This window comes from Stigmatopora argus, chromosome 20 (assembly GCF_051989625.1).
Source record: "Stigmatopora argus isolate UIUO_Sarg chromosome 20, RoL_Sarg_1.0, whole genome shotgun sequence".
Lineage (NCBI taxonomy): Eukaryota > Metazoa > Chordata > Actinopteri > Syngnathiformes > Syngnathidae > Stigmatopora > Stigmatopora argus.
Window position 1 is genome coordinate 3,787,510 of NC_135406.1, and position 20,177 is coordinate 3,807,686.

General features: G+C 44.2%; 3 protein-coding genes across 3 annotated transcripts; 2 read left to right on the forward strand and 1 right to left on the reverse strand.

The window, feature by feature from the left end:
• The first annotated feature begins 1,675 nt into the window (after positions 1-1,675).
• Positions 1,676-5,322, forward strand: syt4 (synaptotagmin IV). Its single transcript, XM_077589651.1, has 5 exons — positions 1,676-1,867; positions 2,618-3,183; positions 3,293-3,616; positions 3,766-3,886; positions 3,967-5,322. Exons 1-5 carry the CDS (start codon positions 1,831-1,833, stop codon positions 4,284-4,286), a joined length of 1,368 nt encoding a protein of 455 aa, XP_077445777.1. The 5' UTR covers positions 1,676-1,830; the 3' UTR covers positions 4,287-5,322.
• An 868-nt stretch (positions 5,323-6,190) lies between these two features.
• LOC144065967 (urea transporter 1) lies at positions 6,191-12,371 on the forward strand. The gene is made up of 8 exons (XM_077589211.1): positions 6,191-6,399; positions 6,459-6,648; positions 6,727-6,855; positions 6,920-7,109; positions 9,409-9,556; positions 9,733-9,867; positions 9,936-9,985; positions 11,837-12,371. The coding sequence occupies exons 1-8, from the start codon at positions 6,273-6,275 to the stop codon at positions 12,017-12,019; spliced, it is 1,152 nt and encodes a 383-aa protein (XP_077445337.1). The 5' UTR covers positions 6,191-6,272; the 3' UTR covers positions 12,020-12,371.
• Positions 12,372-12,485: 114 nt separating this feature from the next.
• LOC144065966 (protein O-GlcNAcase) lies at positions 12,486-20,131 on the reverse strand. Its single transcript, XM_077589210.1, has 17 exons — positions 19,790-20,131; positions 18,458-18,509; positions 17,920-18,017; positions 17,723-17,853; positions 17,482-17,653; positions 17,316-17,414; positions 16,975-17,244; positions 16,813-16,899; positions 15,393-15,835; positions 15,136-15,310; positions 14,957-15,013; positions 14,807-14,883; positions 14,631-14,735; positions 13,392-13,483; positions 13,132-13,315; positions 12,881-13,040; positions 12,486-12,817 (listed from the first exon to the last, which is right to left on the reverse strand). Exons 1-17 carry the CDS (start codon positions 19,959-19,961, stop codon positions 12,681-12,683), a joined length of 2,511 nt encoding a protein of 836 aa, XP_077445336.1. The 5' UTR covers positions 19,962-20,131; the 3' UTR covers positions 12,486-12,680.
• Positions 20,132-20,177: the final 46 nt, after the last annotated feature.

Genomic DNA, 20,177 nt, shown 5'->3' on the forward strand with positions numbered 1-20,177 from the left:
TTTTATTTCTCACAACAACAAAAAAACAGATTAGATTAAGTGAGTCTGTTTTTCTTGAGCAGGGAATTCCTTGGCCAAACCATCAACGCAGACCAGAGGCTATAAAACTGGTTTTAAAAACTGGTTTACACAATACCTCAAAGTTGGAAGCAAGAGACACCAAAGACGGTCGCTTCCTTTATCTTATCAGCTGTTTAACTAAAATTCCCCACGCTTTTTCAACAGGCCAAGGTAATGGGACTGTGGACCAATCAGAGTAAGACAACTCTTTGCTTTGTTTTCAACTTGTTTAATGATGCGTTCAAGTCTTTGTCATTCTAAAAAGGTAAGACTGACTATGTTTATGACCCCTCTGGCAGGGTAATAAAATGTTTGGGACAAAAAATGGCCCCAGTAGTGAGTAGTCAAGAATATAAAGTAGGGAAGTACACAAATGACAAATAAATAACCAATAGATAACAATAAAAATAATAATCAATAAATAAGTCATAAAGATGGGTGGACCGTTAGGGCCTTCAAGGCCTTCTCTGCTGGCCTAAGAAATATCTGAATCATATTTTGTCCATCAATACTTATGAAATAATTCCAAATTGTCCGTTAGCTTCCTTTCATTGCTTTTCCCCCTGGTTGCACTGCTTCCAGATGTCTGTTTTCATATTGAAGCATTTAACCAATCACATTTCAGCCATTATTTGTTGCCAGGGTAAGAAATCTGCCCCAAGGCCTTCACAATCAGTTCTGCGGGCTCTGCTGCATTAAACGAGCGTCGATAAGACTGTTGCTTTAACCAATCAGATTTCGAGTTGGCAACACCACAATGCCTTCTCGCAGGTGTAGGGATATGTCATCGCTTTCACCAACTATGATTGGCTAGTGATTAGCCAGAGCTACCAAACTGTATCTGGAGGGAGCTGCAAAGGGCAAATATATTGTTGTTTTGATTTAAAGCCATTTTCAAGACGAACTATGCCAGAAATACGACAGGACAGGCTCGACTTTCAGCATTAGCTTCGATGGCGAGAGAAGAAGGAAGAAAGAAAGGAGGATGGATATTGTGTACAGTTAAAAAGGATTCTTGGTGAGTAAAATATGGCTATATTCCAAAATATTTCAATTGTGGGCCCGGTTCTGATATCTGAAAAGCTCCAGGTTTTGTATTTAAGCTCCAGTGTTTGTATTCAATCAAATGCCAGGTGGCTACTTCCAAAAAAAACTTGATCACATATTCATCCAGTATTATATATCAGGGAAAAATGTTTTTTAATCGCAATAGACAAGATAGATAAGCAAATAAATAAGATTAATTCTAGTCCTCAACACTATTTGATGATAATTTCTGCATATACTATTCAAATTTTCCATTGAAACATTGCTTTCTACTCAATGAACGCTAGATGTCAGTGAAAAATATTGACTCCATCCACCTACGTCACTTTCCCAACCATTTTTGACCCATATAATCTATTTTACCTCAAAAATAATAACACATTCTAATTCCATTTTTCCATTTATTGTTTTTTTACTACTAAAATAGATTGGGAAAAGTAGGAATTCTTATTTTTTCCCTCATTCAAAGCACACGCAGTCACAAAAGCTCGCCGCCTCCGTCACCACTGCGTCAGCAAACCCATGAGCTCATGATGATGGAGGGAGGGGGGAAGAAGGGTGGGGTGTGGAACACACACACACAAACACACACACCGACACACACACAGGAGCAGAGCAGCAAGCCGAGAACAAACAACAACAACCTTCTCCATCCTTTTCCTGACTCTCACTTTTCATTGCTAGCATTTCTAAGGAGGGATTTCAGCACCTCAGACAGCGACCATGGCACCAATGATGCTGGAGGATGGAGACCAGTTTGGTGAGTGTGTCTTCATCATTTTGGACCATCTGCCACACCCGATGACCGTTAAGCCATTTTTTTTTTTAAAACGCATTTGGTTTGGGAGACAAAATGGCTGCGATATTTGAGTGAATGGTCGCTTGTTTGTATTTGTCTTAGAAAAGAGTGGATGGGTGATTGTTGTGAAAGTGAAAAATGGCTACAGCTAGTGTGGCGTTGTTGAGATTTGCCGGGAGGGATTAGGGCGGGGCAGCTCGTGGAAAGCGGTCTCAAGATGAGAAATGACTGTGGAATCAACATTTGTTGGTTTTTAGTTGTATTTGGTTTTAGTTTTTCCATTGTGGTTTGGCTGGAGAGCAGTTCTTGATGGCTTGTCTTCAGTCGAATGGGGTCGTCAAGGCCTGACCATCCCCGATCTGTTGAGTCACACATGGATATTCGTAGGCAAAAAAATCCCAATTGTTACATAAGACACTGGATTTAAAAAAAACAATCCTTTGCCTTCGTGCGTCCAAACATCTGTCGAAATCAGGGCTATTTTTGTCTTTACTAGAAGTTGTGATTGTCAAATGTCAAAATATGAGCTTTAGAGTTGAACTAAAATGGCTGTTTCGAATTAAAATGGCCGTGTTACGAACTTTTTCATGCATGGTGAATGTGGCCTTACCTGGCAACCCGTTTTGCCATGGATTCATAACCAGAAAACGTCAATGACGCAAAAAATGTGCATGGTTTGAAGCCCTTTTTTCAAATTGTGATGTTCTCCAGTGGTGGTTCCAGCCGGCGTCACCATGGCGAGCATCTTCGGCTTGGTCTTCACCGCGTCGGCCTTTGCGTGGATCTGCTGCCAGCGCAAAAACACCAAAGGCCAGAAGACGCCCCCGTACAAGTTTGTGCACATGCTCAAAGGCGTGGACATCTATCCGGAAAAGCTCAGCGGCAAGAAGAAGTTTGCCTCCGACGAAGCCGGTAAAACGGACGTTAACGGAAACTGCCGCGCCGCCGCGGGAAATCCCAACGTGCCTCCGAGTCCCGGCGAGTCCAGATCGACGCTCCATCTGGACTTGGAGCAGAAGGACCTGAACGGCAATTTCCCCACGAAATCGTTCAACCAGCACAAGGTGCGCAGCTCGCCGGACTTGGAGCCGCCCTCGCTGCCAGCCGGCTTCGGCCAGCCCGCCATGACGGAGCGCCGGGACGCCCCCTCGCCGTCTAGCGCTATTTCCAGCCGTGCCCCGACGCCGGCTGTCGAGGAGAGGGAAGCGAGACTCGGTACTCTGCACTTTGCTCTCGAGTACCAGCCGGACAAAAAGGCCTTCATCGTCCATATTAAGGTATGTCATCTTCGTTTTGACTTCACTCGTAGGGGTCTTGTTCACCTCTGCATAGTTGAGATCTTAATTTTTGGGGCCCACCAAAGTAAATCAAGTCTGGTTCCTACAGGAAGCCCACGGCTTGAGCCCAACCGATGAGCAGTCCATGACGTCGGACCCCTACATCAAGCTGACCCTGCTCCCGGAGAAGAAACACCGGGTGAAGACCAGAGTTCTGAGGAAGACCCTGGACCCGACTTTCGACGAAACCTTCAGTTTCTACGGGATCCCGCTGGCCAGGGTGTCGGAGCTGGCGCTGCAGTTCATGGTGTTGAGCTTCGATCGGTTTTCCCGGGATGAGGTCATCGGAGAGACCCTGGTCCCTCTGTCCGGAATCGACTTGTCCGAAGGCCGCGTACTGATGAGCCGGGAGATCGTCAAGAAGAATGTCAAGGTAAGGGAGCGAGTGTGTGAGGATTCTGGCTCCCTCTAGTGGTTCTTGAGAGAATCACTGCTCGAGGACAGTTCAGTTGTATTTCACTTTTTCAAGTTGGGGTTTTCATGTTACGGTGGTTGACCGCCCGTGTATTTCCGTTCTCCCAGAAGTCACCGGGTCGAGGCGATCTCCTGCTCTCCTTGTGCTACCAGTCCACCACCAACAGCTTGACCGTAGGGGTCCTCAAAGCCCGCCACCTCCCCAAGGACGACAACAACAGACCCACAGGTGCGCTATCTCGGCCAAGAAAACCCTTACCGAAGCAACCTTCGTTTTTTAACGTTCGTTTCCGGGTCTTCCTCCCGTAGATCCGTACGTCAAAGTCAACCTCTACCACGGGAAGAAGCGCATTTGCAAGAAGAAGACCCACGTCAAGAAGAGCTCCCCCAACCCGGTCTTCAACGACCTCTTCACCTTCGACCTGCCCTCCGACGAGGGCCTGAGAGACACCAGCGTGGAGCTGCTGCTGATGGACTCTGACGCGGGCAAGACCCGTTGCCCGAAGCCGGTCCTGGCGCGTTTGCTCATGGGCACAATGGCGCCGGGCACCGCCGGCGAGCACTGGCTGGAGATCTGCGAGCACCCGCGCCGCCAGATCGCCAAGTGGCACGCCATGTCCGAGGACTGAAAGGAGGAGCCCTCGGGTTCCAACGATTGAGCGACGGAACGACGATTCGACGCCGGGCTCGCCATTGGACGGTCGGTGAGCTTTGGCGCCACGTCGTGCGTCCATCGGTCAATTCACACTTAACTCGATTCAAGAGCGCCGTGGGGTTTTCCACTTAACGAGGCTTGGTTGAACGGCACGTGCGCAATATTGCGAAAATTAATATTCATCTGCCTCGACTTGAATATCATCATCGCTATAGGGCAGAATTTTTGGGTAGAAATGAATCATCTCGAGCTATTATCAACGCGCAATTTTCGTCATTTAACCAAAAGTCAATTACCGTACATTATCTAAAAGACTTGACCTTAAATTTCAGCCAATTAGGACTTTTCTGTCATGAAATACAACTTTTTGATTAATGAATTTGGAACAGTTGCTTTAATATGTAAAAGATGTCATTGGCAGTGAATGAATTTTCATCGTAAGGTTTTAACATTACAAAATATCATTCCAGTGAAAAAACTACATACTTTGTAGATTAAACCGCATTGTTTGAACCCCCCTCGATTCAAATTTTCATTTAGGAGTCAAGGCAGGTGTCCGAATACTTTTGGCAATACTGCGTATCTTCAAACGAGCCCAAAGACTCACCCAACATCACCTGTTTACATCATTCAGGTTGTCACGGTAACGTGCGCTTTAACATTTCTTCCTCTTCTGAGCTTTGCCTTCAGCCCAAGAGCCGAAAAAAAAATAAGTCAAGACAAAAAATGATATTAATTCATTAGAATGATCAAATGTGTATTTGGATTTAGGAGTTGTTGTTGTTTTGTTTTAGTTTTTTTTTTAAACTCCTCTGGGTGGACTTGTGGTTTTTTAAGTGGTATTTCATATAAAAGCCTAACTGAGTGTTTGCAGGTGTGTGTGTGTGTGTGTGTGTGTATGTTGCTACTTTTCCTGTTTGTGTTTTGTCCCCTTAACTGTGAGCACAAAGACAGCTGAATTGTAAATGTAAGTACCCGCAAATTAAAAAGCAAGTTATGACAAGATAAAATGTTTGTTTTGATATCTTAGGTTCATGGGCGCTAATGTTTTTAGCTATAGCTATTTCTGCAAAACTCCGTCCATCTCCGAACACAATCGTCCAATAGTGGTCCTGATGTCAGGACTCATCTGGGTCGTCATGGCGACTGAGTATGAGGCTGCGACCGAGACGGACAATAACGTGGAGAAATCATCCGCGCGTGTCGGCGCAAGCTAACGAGGCCCTTGCCGTCTCCATGGCAACTAAGAGGGGGTGGAGTGAAGGAGCTGGAGAAAAGAAATAATTAAAATACCGTATTTTTTCGCATATTAGCCGCCTCCGCATAAAATCGGTACTCTTAAAATGGCCTTAACATCGTTGAAATTTACAATTTCTCTCATATAAGCCGCCCCGTGATTCACAATTTTGCACCTCCGCGTATAAACCGCACCCTTAAAATTGCCTTAACATCGTTGAAGTTTACAATTTCTCTCGTATAAGCCGCCCCGTTATTCACAATTTTCCCCTCCATAATCATGGTTTTAATAGGGAGTACAAATGTCAACGTTAAAATACTTTTTAAAGCCTTTTATCTGTTTATATTTTCTCCATTTTGAAATAAATGCATGTCAAGTCTCATTTGTGCGCATATAAGCCGTACCCTCGATTCAGTCATTATTTTTTGGAGCGACAAATACGGCGTATATGCGATAACGGTAATCAGTTCCTGTCATCAGTTTAAAAAATAAAGCAAACATTACAAAAATGGTGGATGAGTAGCCTAAATAAGCAATAAGTGATGAGCTGAAAACCTCATCTTCCTCCTCGAGGGCTTGAACTTTGCTCCTACGGCACATTCAAATGGAGTCAATGGGTTACTCGGTCTACTGGTTCATAAGTCAACAGGGGCGGCATGTGGGGGCGGTTTCCCCCCAGCCTGAAAGAGTCAGTACGCAGTGGAGGACAACTTTACACCAGCAATGTGGACGGACAGTAAACCAGACATGCGGGAGGCCGGCAGGAAGGAAGCCAGGGACGCCGGCCCTGCGGTCAAGCGATTGATGGCGCTCACTGGCGACATGCCGCACTTGGATAAGTTCATGCAAGGTAAGGAAATATTCCGACTCGAAATCAATGCTAAAGATAGCCTTAATAAATTTTTCCAGACAAGTTGTTTGCACTCCAGCTGGTCGTGTGGGCGCTCCGAGGGGTGACTCGGGTGATTTTAGCCAACAACCCGTTGAGTGGGAGTCTCATGCTAGCGGCGATTTACTGGGCCTCCCCCTGGCAAGGTCTGCTGGGAACACTGGGACTTCTGACCTCAACGCTTGTAGCGGTCATCTTGGGTCAAGACAGGTTTGAAGCATTGACAACAATGTGCATCCAATCACAGCAGCCTTGGCGTCCACTTTAACAAACTTTATGTGTGCACAGTGGTGAAGTGTGGGGAGGACTTCATGGCTTCAATGGCATGTTGGTATCTCTTCTAATGGGGGTGTTCAACAGCGCCGGAGACTGGTACTGGTGGCTGCTACTTCCTGTTTGCCTGGCCTCAGCAACAAGGTGAGATGTGGGTTGTCTAAGGTAAAGAACCAATCATAACTGTTCATTTCTTTCTTCCTTTTAGTGTCTTCTTCTTCAGTGGTCTCTCGCCAGTGCTGGACCGATGGGACTTACCAGTTGCAGTCTTTCCTTTCAACATGGTCATCATTATCTACTTCCTGTGCACCGGACCAGACAACCCCTACTTCCCACACCACCTGGCCGTACCCCCGAGCTGGGTGCCGCCTAACGTTACGGCGCTAAGTGCAACACAGGTAAATGCATTTGTTGGCTAAAGTGATATCTCTACTTAAGCAACACTACCGTGACAATTTCAAAGTAAAATAACGGGTACAAGAAATGTATGGATCGATTTGTGGGATTTTGTAACTTGGATCTTGTTTTTGTATGTTGGAACAGTCGTGCATTTCAAAGGGTTTCTTTACCTGAACATTTTGTATGTAGAAGCATTCGTAAGTAGAGGTAGTACAGTATTTAATTTGATATATTGTAGCGTTACAAGCTATTATATCCGATAAATGGTTTTCATTGACTAGATAGGTTTGTAGGTTATTTATAGGTATATAGACACATCTAGTACTTATGTGTAGTACATATACATATGTATATATGTAGTATATAGACACATACTAGAAGTTGTTATATACCTAGTACTTATATGTGTGGTGCATATAAATGCATATATATGTAGAATATAGACACAAATTAGTACTTGTGAAATATCTAGTACTTATGTGTGGTACATATAAATGCATATGTATGTAGTACATAGACACACACTAGTACTTGTTATATATCTAGTCCTTAATATATATTTAGTATAAAGACACAAACTAGTACTTGTGAAATATCTAGTACTTATATGTGTGGTGCATATAAATGCATATATATGTAGTATATAGACACATACTAGTACTATTTATATATCTAGTACTTATATGTGTAGTACATATAAATATGTGTATATGTAGTATATGGACACATACTAGAAGTTGTTATATACCTAGTACTTATATGTGTGGTGCATATAAATGCAAATATATGTAGTATATAGACACATACTAGTACTATTTATATATCTAGTACTTATATGTGTAGTATTTAATTTGATATATTGTAGCGTTACAAGCTATTATATCCGATGAATGGTTTTCATTGACTAGATAGGTTTGTCCGGCCTACTTTAGAACAACAAGCATGACGCCAGCCTGCTCTGACTCAGCGGTTGCTTAGCAACCATCACTGATGGCGCTGTTTTTCCAGTCCAACTTGCTAAAAACGCATTTGGTGTCCTAAAACGCATTCCCACGGTCCCTTTTCATCTTTCAAATGGTTTCTTCCAGCAATTGGCTTTCACATTTTCCTCCACACTTGCTTACTCCATCACCCCTCGGTCTCCTCTTTCCATCTCTCTCTTTCAATTCCTGGTAGCCCTAGCTGCCACGTGGCCGCCTCCCAGGACGATGATGACGTGGGACCTATTTATATTTCATGTCTTTATTTCGCGCTCAGCCTAAGATGGATGCAAAAAAAACTGTGGATACCTATTCAAATTTTGACATTTAAGACCCTATATGGGTCAAGCAGTGGCGGTCCATGCATTTTCTCGTAGCGCCTTCAATGGGTAAAATCCACTTCCTAGCAGCATTTAATGATTAAATACAAATACTGGAGCTTTGTAGACATCAGAACCGGACCCAGAGTATAATTTCCCCGGGAAAAAGACAGTGATGAACGTTGATGCGTCCATACGCGAAATGGCAAAAATTGCACTAAAATGGGGTAAAATCCACTTCCTAGCAGCATTTAGTGATTAAATACAAACACTGGAGCTTAAATACAAACACTGGAGCTTTTCAGATATCAGAACTTGGCCCACAATTGAAATATTATTTCGGAATATAGCCATATTTTACTCCCCAAAAATCCTTTTTAACTGTACACAATATCCATCCTCCTTTCCTTCTTCCTTCTTTTCTATCGCCATCGAAGCTAATGCTGAAAGTCGAGCCTGTCCTGTCGTATTTCTGCCATAGTCCGTCTTGAAAATGGCTTTAAATCAACACAACAATAAATTTGCGTGTGCAGTTTGCTCCAAATACAGTATGGTAGCTATGGCTAATCACTAGCCAATCATAGCTGGTGAAAGCGATGATGTATCCCTACGCCTGCGACAAGGCAATGATGTATATCCCTACGCCTGCGACGAGGCATTGTGGTGTTGCCAACTCGAAATCTGATTGGTTAAAGCAACAGTCTTATCAACGCTTGTTTAATGCAGCACAGCCTGCAGAACTGATTGTGAAGGCCTTGAGGCAGATTTCTGACCCTGGCGACAAATAATGGCTGAAATGTGATTGGTTAAATGCTTCAATATGAAAACACACATCTGGAAGCAGTGCAACCAGGGGGAAAGCAATGAAAGGAATCTAAAAGACAATTTGGAATTATTTAATAAGTATTGATGGCCAAAATATAATATATGATTCAGATATAAATAAACTTTTATTTTAACAATATACGGGTGTATGTACTATGTCAACATTTTCCCAGGTGTTGCAAGGTATCCCTCTGGGCGTGGGCCAGATCTTTGCCTGCAGCTCTTTGGGACCCTCGTTGCTCATTCTGGCCGGACTCTGTCTTTACTCCCCCCTTCAAGCCTTCCATGCTTTAATTGGCTCAGCAATTGGAACACTGGCCGGTGAGTGACATGTTGTGACACTTTATTCTTTATATTTGTACTGACTCTGACTTCTAAGTAGTGCTGGGCGATGAAATCTCATTGGTTGGTTTTATCCATTTGAAGTAGTCCTAATTTTCCAAATTGAAAATTTGTGACAAAAGAAGGAATTTATGACCATACATACTTTTTTGCAGGTTTATCCATGGCAGTGCGGCATGAGTGCCTCTATACTGGTCTGTCTGGATTTAATGGTGCTCTGGGCTGCATGGCTGTGGGAGGACTTTTCTTCATGTTCAACTGGAAGACCCACTTACTGGCCATCGCTACTGGTAAAACGCACACATGCCATATTTGTTGACGTTGATAACAACAAAACCCAATGTTGTATCTTCCTTAGCTTTCCTCTCTGCTTATGTTGACATCGCTTTGAGCAACTTGTTGGGAGCCGTAAGTACTCCGCAGATATACCGTTTTTTTTGCCCTATTTTCTGCACTACTAAAAGACAATTTCCTCAAAGGTGCGCCTTATAAACAGATGTGCTCAATATTGGCTCATGATTGTATGAAATTCCTTGTAACTCCATCTAGGTGATGTATAACACAACTCCTAACCACCACTACGATTACTACTACTACACTCATTATAGTTTATGTAACACAACCTCTAACCACTACTACTCCTACTACTTCAGCTCCAACTAATGGATCAATAACACAACCTACTACACCTCCAACTAGTTGATGTATAAGTCAACCCCTCACAACTACTACTACAAAAACAACTACTACTACTACTACAAAAACAACAACTACTACTACTACTACAACTACTACTACTACTACTACTACTACTACTACTAGTGGCTCAATAACACAACCTACTACACTCTAGTTGATGTATAAGTCAACCCCCCCACTACTAATGCTACTGCAAATACTACTACAAATATTACTACTGCTCCTACCACTACTAAAAATACTACAACTGCTACTGCAAATACTACTACAAATATTACTACTGCTAGTACTACTAAAAATACTACTACTAAAAATACTACTACTGCTACTACTAGTGCTGCTACTGCAAATACTACTACAAATATTACTACTGCTACTACTAGTACTAAAACACTACTACTGCTACTACTACTACTAAAATCACTACTACTGCTACTACTATGACTAAAAATACTGCTACTGCTACTATGAGTACTGCTACTGCAAATACTACTACAAATATTACTACTGCTACTGCAAATACTACTACAAATATTACTACTGCTACTGCAAATACTACTACAAATATTACTACTGCTACTGCAAATACTACTACAAATATTACTACTGCTACTGCAAATACTACTACAAATATTACTACTGCTACTGCAAATACTACTACAAATATTACTACTGCTACTGCAAATACTACTACAAATATTACTACTGCTACTGCAAATACTACTACAAATATTACTACTGCTACTGCAAATACTACTACAAATATTACTACTGCTACTGCAAATACTACTACAAATATTACTACTGCAAATACTACTTCAAATATTACTACTGCTACTGCAAATACTACTACAAATATTACTACTGCTACTGCAAATACTACTACAAATATTACTACTGCTACTGCAAATACTACTACAAATATTACTACTGCAAATACTACTACAAATATTACTACTGCAAATACTACTTCAAATATTACTACTGCTACTGCAAATACTACTACAAATATTACTACTGCTACTGCAAATACTACTACAAATATTACTACTGCTACTGCAAATACTACTACAAATATTACTACTGCTACTGCAAATGCTACTACAAATATTACTACTGCTACTCCAAATACTACTACAAATATTACTACTGCTACTACTACTGCTAGTACTACTGCTACTGCTGCTACTATTACCACTACTGCTGCTACTACTGCTACTACTTCTATTACTACTACAACTAGAAATATTACTACTGCTACTACTACAAATACTACCACTGTTACTACTGCTACTACAAATACTACCACTGCTACTACTGCTACTACAAATACTACTGCTGCTACTACTACTGCTACCACCACCACTACTACTACTACTATGTCTTATAATCTAGTGAGCCTTGCATATGGAACAAATTTTCAGATAGGCCATTATTTGAATGTGCCTTATGCTTGGGTGGATCTTATAATGCGGAAATTACGGTACTCTTTCTCAATTGTTTTCTTTGTGACATGGAGAATGATATGATTTTATTTTTCTTTCGGAAAACGCTCTTCAGATGGGCCTGCCGGCGTGCAGTTGGGGCGCCACGCTGACCGTCACGCTGCTGATGCTCCTGCGGGGCGACGTGGCCACGTACCGAATCCCCCTGGGTCAAGTGAGGGCGCCCGAGCAGAACCTGCGCTCACGCAGCCGCTGGCAGGCCGGCAGCGCCGTTGAACAGGAAAGCACGGACGTCTAAAGATTCAAAAACAGCCAAGATGACGTTGATGTTGGAAGGCAACTTTAATTATTACGGTGCACAAGTGAAGGAATAACCACGTTTGTTCCTTTCCCACAATCTCATTTCCCAGCATTCCCCCCTTTTCAATGGCGGTTTGTGCTTTTCTATGGGTGTCATTCTCTTCTCGGGTGCGATGGGTTTGGTGTAGAAAAATGGTGGCAGTATTTTGATGGGTTGCGCGAGAATCGTACAAAAGAACCGAAAAGCAAAATCATGGCACAGACTTTTTGTCTCGTGAGCGAATGGACATTCTTTGTGTGTACTTTCAGTTGAAGTGTTGAGTCTGCTTTTGTGCTTGTTCATCTTTTTTTTTTAAATATCTGTGCACGTGATGTCATTTGGATGCACATGCACTTACATTTAGTTTTTTTTTTTTTTTACCTAAGACTTAACAACTTGGACATCTCTAAAGGACATACTTAAGGACATAATGTCAAATCTGTTTTTTTTCTGTAAATAAGAGCTACACAACATTTCATGCATGTAAACAACCATCTAAACTAAGTATTTGTAAAATCCTCCCAATTCTAGATCATTCCAATTTGGACACATTTTACAGTGTGGGTGAATTAAAGCTGTCTTGAAGGGTGTTTAAGGTTAATTTTTTTTTTGCATGTCGTTAAAGCAGCCTGGCCATAACCACACCCTCTCTGCTCCTGGCTTCTCCTCTCAGAATCTCCAAGAACCCCAATTTGCTGAGGAACTCCAGCCTCTGACGGTCGGTGGGCTGAACCTCACAGAAGACCCCTTGGGAACCTGAAAAAGCAAAGGCCAAATTTTACAGGAGAACATCCCAAACGCCTCTCGGTTTCTTCTCACCGTTGGCTTTGAGCGCCACCAGGAGGGCCACCAGAAGGGTGCGGCTCACGCTGACGTCCACCAGTTCGGGCAACGTGTCCAGACGCAACTGGGAGGGGAAGTGGTAGAGGAGCGAATCTGGATACTCTCCCTGGTCCTCCTCCATTAGCTTGATTAAGTCCTGTTTGGAGACAATTCAGGCAACCATAGCATTTGACTTAACGGCGTATATTTGAGGAAATATGGTATACGGTAAAGTCTATTCTTTTCACCTGTGTGTTGGAGTGCCCTCCATTAGGTAGGTACTTGTCCCTCATAGCGGGCAACCAGCTGGACTGACATCTCTTGGCAAAAGAGCGCACATCCATGATACCCAAAATACAACCGCATACGCCCAACTCGTCCTCCAAGACAAAGCTGTACTCAGGACACAAGGCCAGGCAAGGTCCAAGACACCTACGCCAGCAAAGCGGTTTGATTCAAGACAGATTTGGATTTTGCGGATTATGATCCGGATTATGCCGGGACGGACCTGTCTCCCACTACATCTGGATGAGATGTTCCGGACTCTTTAGCACAGTGGGACCTCAAGTGAAGCTGTCGCACCATCCGGTACAACTCCACCTGTAATAGACGGTCACGGAATCACGATCGCCATTTATTTCTCACTTTAGACCGTATTTTCCGGACTATAAGTCGCACTTTTTTCATATTTCGGCTTGACCTTCCACTAACATTTTCTCCTCCAAACATATTGCTGGGCATTGCGGCCAAACAGCTCGATTTTTGTTTCGTCTAACCACAGAATTTTCCTCCAGAAGGTCTTATCTTTGTCCATGTGATCAGCAGCAAACTTCAGTCGAGCCTTAAGGTGACTGACACCTGTGTTCCAGCAGCTTCTAATTCTTGGCAGATCTGCTTTTTGCTGATTCTCGGTTGAATCTTCACCCTCCTGACCAATTTTCTCTCAGCATCAGGTTATAGCTTGCATTTTCTTCCTGATCGTGGCAGTGACAAAACAGTGCCATACTTACAAACAGCTTTGAAATGGCTCCAAGTGACTTTCGAAGTCAAGGATTCGCTTTTTCAGATCCATGCTGAGCTCCTTTGACTTTCCCATTGTAGCGTTTGTGGGCGTTTGCATCCAATGAGCCCTTTTTAAATGGCCTCAGAGAAGTCATCAGCTGTAGTCACTCATAATAATCACTCACAAGAAGTTAAGAGGCTGAGCTCCTTTGACTTTCCCGTTGTAGCGTTTGTGGGTGTTTGCATCCAATGAGCTCTATTTAAATGGCCTCAGAGAATTCACCAGCTGTAGTCACTCATAATCACTCACAAGAAGTTAAGAGGCCATGCTATGAAGCTTATTTCACTGACACAACTTTCTAAGTCACCAAAATTGCTAATTCGTGTTGCTGTATGTATATTTTTGACCCAGCAGATTTGATCACTTTTTCTGTTAACCCATAATATAGTCATAAAAGAATCAAACTTTATGAATGTTTTTTGGGACAAAGAAGTATCTGTTCCAATCACTCTATCAGAGAAAAATCAGATTTGTAGAAATAACTGGAAACTCACTATGTTCTTCACAAGTGTATGTAAACTTTTGACCACAACTGTATGTTTGTTCTTGGCTTCTAATTTCCCCCAAAAATGCGACTTATACTCCAGTGTGACATCTAATTTTTCTTCCTCTTCATGGTGTATTCTTTGTCTAGTGCGACTTTTATTTTGAAAAATCGGGTCTATCTAGAGGTCCGCTTCCCACCTTGTCCTTACTGTGGTAGGGTCTGATGTTGTAAAGACGTGAGGTAGGGAAGAGAGGAGGGGGGTGGGTGAAGAGTTCATTACTGCCCCCTACGGGGAGAAGCATCTAAACACACAGATATAAACCGGGTTAGGAACGAAATGAGTTTTTTTCGTGTGGTGAAACGTAAGACAAACCTGCACTTCGCCAGAAACGCCTCCTTTGAAGGCCCACGGCTCCGACTCGTCTCCCAGTTCGTCTGTTTTCCCGCACACTGTCGCAAATTAAGAGCATTTTTAGGGTCCGATGACGGCAGTTAGAAAAATGGGAAGACCTCCATAACTCACAGTGGAAACAATTCTTCCACGAGGCCAAGGTGGCGCTGTCGTTCAGGACGTGACCATCTGGTGATGATAAAATAATCACGGGAGAATTTAGTTTTTTCGTGGTAAGTATTTTTTGTCAACAAAATGTTAATAATTGACCAAAAAGCAGAAATTATGAAAAAAAATCGTATTCTCCTCACCAAGCCAGCACACAAAAGCCTTGGCCACAAGTGCCATGTTCCTCAGGTCCCACACATAAGGGTAAAGGTCATAGAGTACTGCCCGGTTGGCTCCGCCCACCACGTTACAGTGCAGCTGGGCAATGTCTTCACACAAAGACAGGAATTCCGAAGCTCGCCTCCTCCATTCATCTACCTGCGGACACACGTCGGTTGTAGAAGTGGTCACTCGCCAGATGGTAATTATGATTTTTGATCATTTTAGCGTGTATTGAGACCTTGTGAGGCGAGATTTTCTTGCTGTTTGCGCTGACCAGGTAGCAGTTGCTTTTTAGCCAGGTCAAATCCTGAACAAGTTTCTGGGCCGAGGGTCCGTGCTCATGAGGCAAATAATGGAGGCCCACCAAAAGCCTGACCTGAGCCTCGCTGAGAAGACCCTTCCCACCACAGAGACCTCGACCCTGGGACTTATGGGCTTTCCCTGTAGGACCTCCAGGTCTGGATGTGAAGTTGCTAGCTCGCTCGGGCTGGCGTTTTTCGCTCTCCCGGGCCGTCTGCTCTTCTTGGTCCTTGGTGGGCGAGGGAGGGGGGGAGCTGGAGTTGAGGGGGAAGACGGGGAGTTTAGCCACCACGGACGTCCCGCGGAAAGTGGAGGTGCCGTCAGATTTGTCCGGGGTTTTGGCTCGAGAGCTCCGAGGATCTGCTCGTGTGCTCTGCCGGCCTGGGAAGAAATCAGAACGTGGATTTTAGGAATAGTGTAGTAATGTATATTTCGGATTACAAGTCGCACCCGCAATCGCATCAGGCAAACAATGCGGGATGAAGAGGAAAACAATAATTTTACCGTATTATCTTGACTATAAGGCGCACATAAAAGTCTTAAATTTTCTCCAAAATAGACAGGGCGCCTTATAATCCAGTGCGCTTTATATATGGACCAATACTAAAATTGTTATCACGATAAAATAAAATGAATCAGTTGATATGGTACACCGACTCTACTATTTTCCCGTAGACAAAGTACTGCGCAGTGACTGCTGGGATATGTGGTAGTTCTTTTGTCAATACACCCAATGGATTGTAGCCTGTATACATCGACATCAATACAGCTTGACGAAGCATGGAAAGCACTGTTGAAAAAGTTACGCTAGCTACCAGCTAGCTACTATTTGCGAATGGATTGTGGCCGCCTGGACGAACGTATAAAACACAGAAAATTAGGACTTTGATGGATTTGTGGGTGATGATGATGTGAGTAAGTTGTAAAATGGCTAAATAAAGTACAACCGAACTCAGTTTTGCTTCCGTTGCCTTTTTAAAAACGTGTTTTTAGCGTGTGGGTGTAGCGTGCAAGAACTATATATCCCAGCAGTCACTGTGCACCGGAAACCGGAAAAGGAGTCTGGGGCTGATAGATATTAGATATATTAGATATTCATATATAATATATAATATATGCGTCTAAAAAAACGGTGCATCCTTTGTGTATTTAAAATACAGAAATAGCACTCGTTACTGACACTGCAGCTAAAAATACGATGCGCCATATAGTCGTGAAAATACGGTACTCTAAAAAAACATAACATGCTTTCAGTGGTTAGAGAGAAAAAAACAGAAGTCGCCCTTGAGTATTTGTCGCAGGCCCAGCAAAACGATGAAAAAACTGCGACTTATAGTCCGGATTATGCATGCAATCACCTGCTTGTAGAGGTTGGTTAAGTTCATCCATCCAGTCGTGTAAGGCGGCAGACAAAGCTCTGTCTGGACAATAGTCTGTCTCCACATCTAAAAAGTGGGAAAGGTCTTTGTTATCTATGATGTAGTATTTCTATTTTAAATTTTGTCTACGTGCCAGGTTACCTTTTCCCTCCTTGCTTCCAGCTCTGTACCAGCTTGCCAGCGTGTGCAGCGGAATGTAGTTGGCCTCGAATTCGCAGTTAGGGTTGAGCAGGAGACCCCTCAAGTGGCTCCTCAGCCAAGGCTCGCGGCCCTTGAACGGACCCAGGAAGAGTCGACGGGAGTCGTAGTCGTTGGCGTGCAGGTTGTCCCAGATGAGCGGCAGGCGCTGGAGGACGGACTCCACCTCGGCCAGGCGGTCCACGGATAGATTCCTGGAAATCACCTTGCTACCTGCAGGCCGCAGGGGGGGAGGTGAAGTCGCCGTTTGACGGGATTTCCAGGCGGCGGCGAGATGGTCTCACCCGTCCAAATGACGGTGATGTTGGGGAGCAGGTCCTCGCCGACGGTCTGCAAGTAAGGAGACTTCTGCACGCTCGGGGAACACAGAGAGCCGCAGTACTCTAAAAACACGAGAAGAAGTCATTGCGGGTCCGGTTGAGCTTCGAAAGACCTCGACGCGGCGCCCACCTGTGGGGCAGAACAGGAAGACGGACGGTTCCCCCAAGAAACGATAAATCTCATTGGCGATGGTGACCTGAGCGTGCGCGAACGAAGAGAAGGCCTCGCTGTCAGCCTGACACAACGAATGGTCGATATCGTCGAAGAGGACGGCGAACGCCCGGCAGCCCAGTTCGGACACCTGCGGGACATAACGCGTGTGGGCGGAGTCCGAAGCGGCCACGACCTCGGTGACGACCGCGAAACCGACTTGTCTCAGCTTGCGTTTCAGGAGGGTCAGGTCGCAGGGGGACGAGAAGACGATGTCCTGACCGGGAGACAGGGCGTAAACGAACCTCAGGTCTCTGGACTGGGCCTCCTCGATGATGGTGCGCAGTTGACCTGCGAGACAGATAGTTGGAGAACCTCGAATGTGACTGGACAAAGCCGGACGTGAGACCTTCTCACCTTCTTCTTCGGGTGAGTAGACTTCTCTCCACAACAGTCTGTGTTTCAGGTCATCTTTTGGACCGTACAGGTACGTGTTCAACCCCCAATTCTGCATCCTAGGGAATACCAGGTTGGCCCGAATATAAGACGATCCCGAAACAACAAAATTGGAATAACTGCATGAACCACATTAACCATCAAAATGTTCGGCATTTGCTTTAAATCTAGCGTTGTAAATGGGTCCAATGTCAAACATCGTCTTATACTCGGGCCAATATCTGCCTGATATGTGGGTACAGTAGCAGAAGCGCGCTTTATAATCGTGGGACATCATCGAACAGAAATGATATCCCCAAAACATGTTTCACTTCCTGGGCAGATGGTATAAATTGTGCACTGGTGTTATGCAACGAATCCCGCCTCCACTGGAGCCTAAAGAAGTGGATCTATAAATAACCGTGATGGCCACACTCCACGTTTGGACGCTGCTACTTCCACACAGACATGGAATCGCGCATGCATAGTTGTTGTTTTTTAATCGCAATAACATATTTACCACTGGAAGAGAATTCTCCTCTGGTCCATTGACCATGGCCTCCCGTAGAAACCTAAAAAGGGCAAAAACATTGTTTATTACCAAGATAAATGCATCCATTCGTGACCGGACGATTCGCCAAAAGACGTTTGGCCGACGGACGTTTGGCTGACGGACAGTTCGCTGAATGGACGTTTCGCCGAAACGCTTGCCCCCGCCCCCGGATGTTTTTCAACCTCGGGTCATATACGGCCTGTTACAGATAACATTCATTTAGGAATAACAAGGGCATGTACTGCCCCTCGCTGGACATATTTCTAAATACAAGTACGTACTACACTACAATGTGCTGCCAATTTTTTATATTTTTTTTATACAGCACATCGTAGTGTAGTACGTAGTACTTGTATTTAGAAATATGTCCAGCTTGGGGCAGTACATGCCCTTGTTATTCCTAAATGAATGTTATCTGTAACGGGCCGTATATGGCCCGCGGGCCGAGGCTGAAAAATATGTAAACACACGATCCCGGGGCGGGGCGAGGGTTTTGGCGAAACGTCCGTTCAGCGAACTGTCCATCGGCGAAACGTCTTTCAGCGAATCGTCCGGGTACCGCATCCATTAGTGTCAAAAGTAGGGTTTTCCCAATTTTCCTCTCGTGTTTTAGTCCTATCCAAATGCCAAATATTTTCATATTGTAGACATAATCCCTTTTGAATGAGGCTGACTTCAAGTTAGCTACCCCAAAAAAGCTAGCATAACATTTTCCTAACAGCAGTGCTTCAATGTCACGTCTTTTTTTTGTTTCTTTTGACAACGTCCTTGTTCATCTTGACTATTTTAAATCAATAACTCCATCTTAAAAACACGATCAGCCAATCCCGATCCCCTGAAAACGACGTTTCTGATCCTGGGATTGAATCGTGAACGCCCCTAATTAGTAGTGCAATTTTTCCCTCCCTATCCAATCCATCCCCTATTTACCATAATTCATATCGTGCTATTTTTAGAAACGGGAGCATCTCCAGTGTTTCTCACCCCACAAAGGCCAGCGTCGGTAGCCTCAAACAAACTGTGATGGACACCCATGGAAAACCGATGAAGCCTTCGCTTGGATGATCACTCCCAATTCCATCCTTCTCCTCCCCTGATACTCCTAATTGACCTCACAATCCATTTATCCCCTCATTTCTATCACCCCAAATGCATCGTGGGACAATGTCTGTGCATAAATCAGCTTCCAGAGAGCGACATGGCCATGCAAAATGTAGGTCAATCGGGAGGAGAAGGGGGGAGGAGAGGAAGGAGAATGTCCAAAACCTTCCAGTGGATTCTGCAGAGGAGATCTCTTACCTTCTACCACCCCGCAGATAAAATTCTGGTTCTCCTCCATCCTGCTTCCCCTTCCAAGGCAAGCAGGGACGCTGTCTTTGAGCCTAGTTAGCAACGGAGTGCATCCTGCTCTTCCTTCCTTCCTACCTCCTCCTCCTCCTCCTCCTTGTCCTCCTTCATCCTCTTCTCGCATCCGCCGGAGCTCTCGGCGTTGCGTTCAGGTGCACAGCAAAATCCAGACATTTTCTAAATCACAAAAATCATCTCTCCAGTATTATTTATCAGTTTTCTATGTGTGAATTTTCGGCGGAAATCCAGCCAATGTGGCGATTGGCATAAGACATTGCCTGCGATGCAGGCGACCCGGGTTCGATTCTCACTCGCAGCTGCATTTACGAACATAAATGCC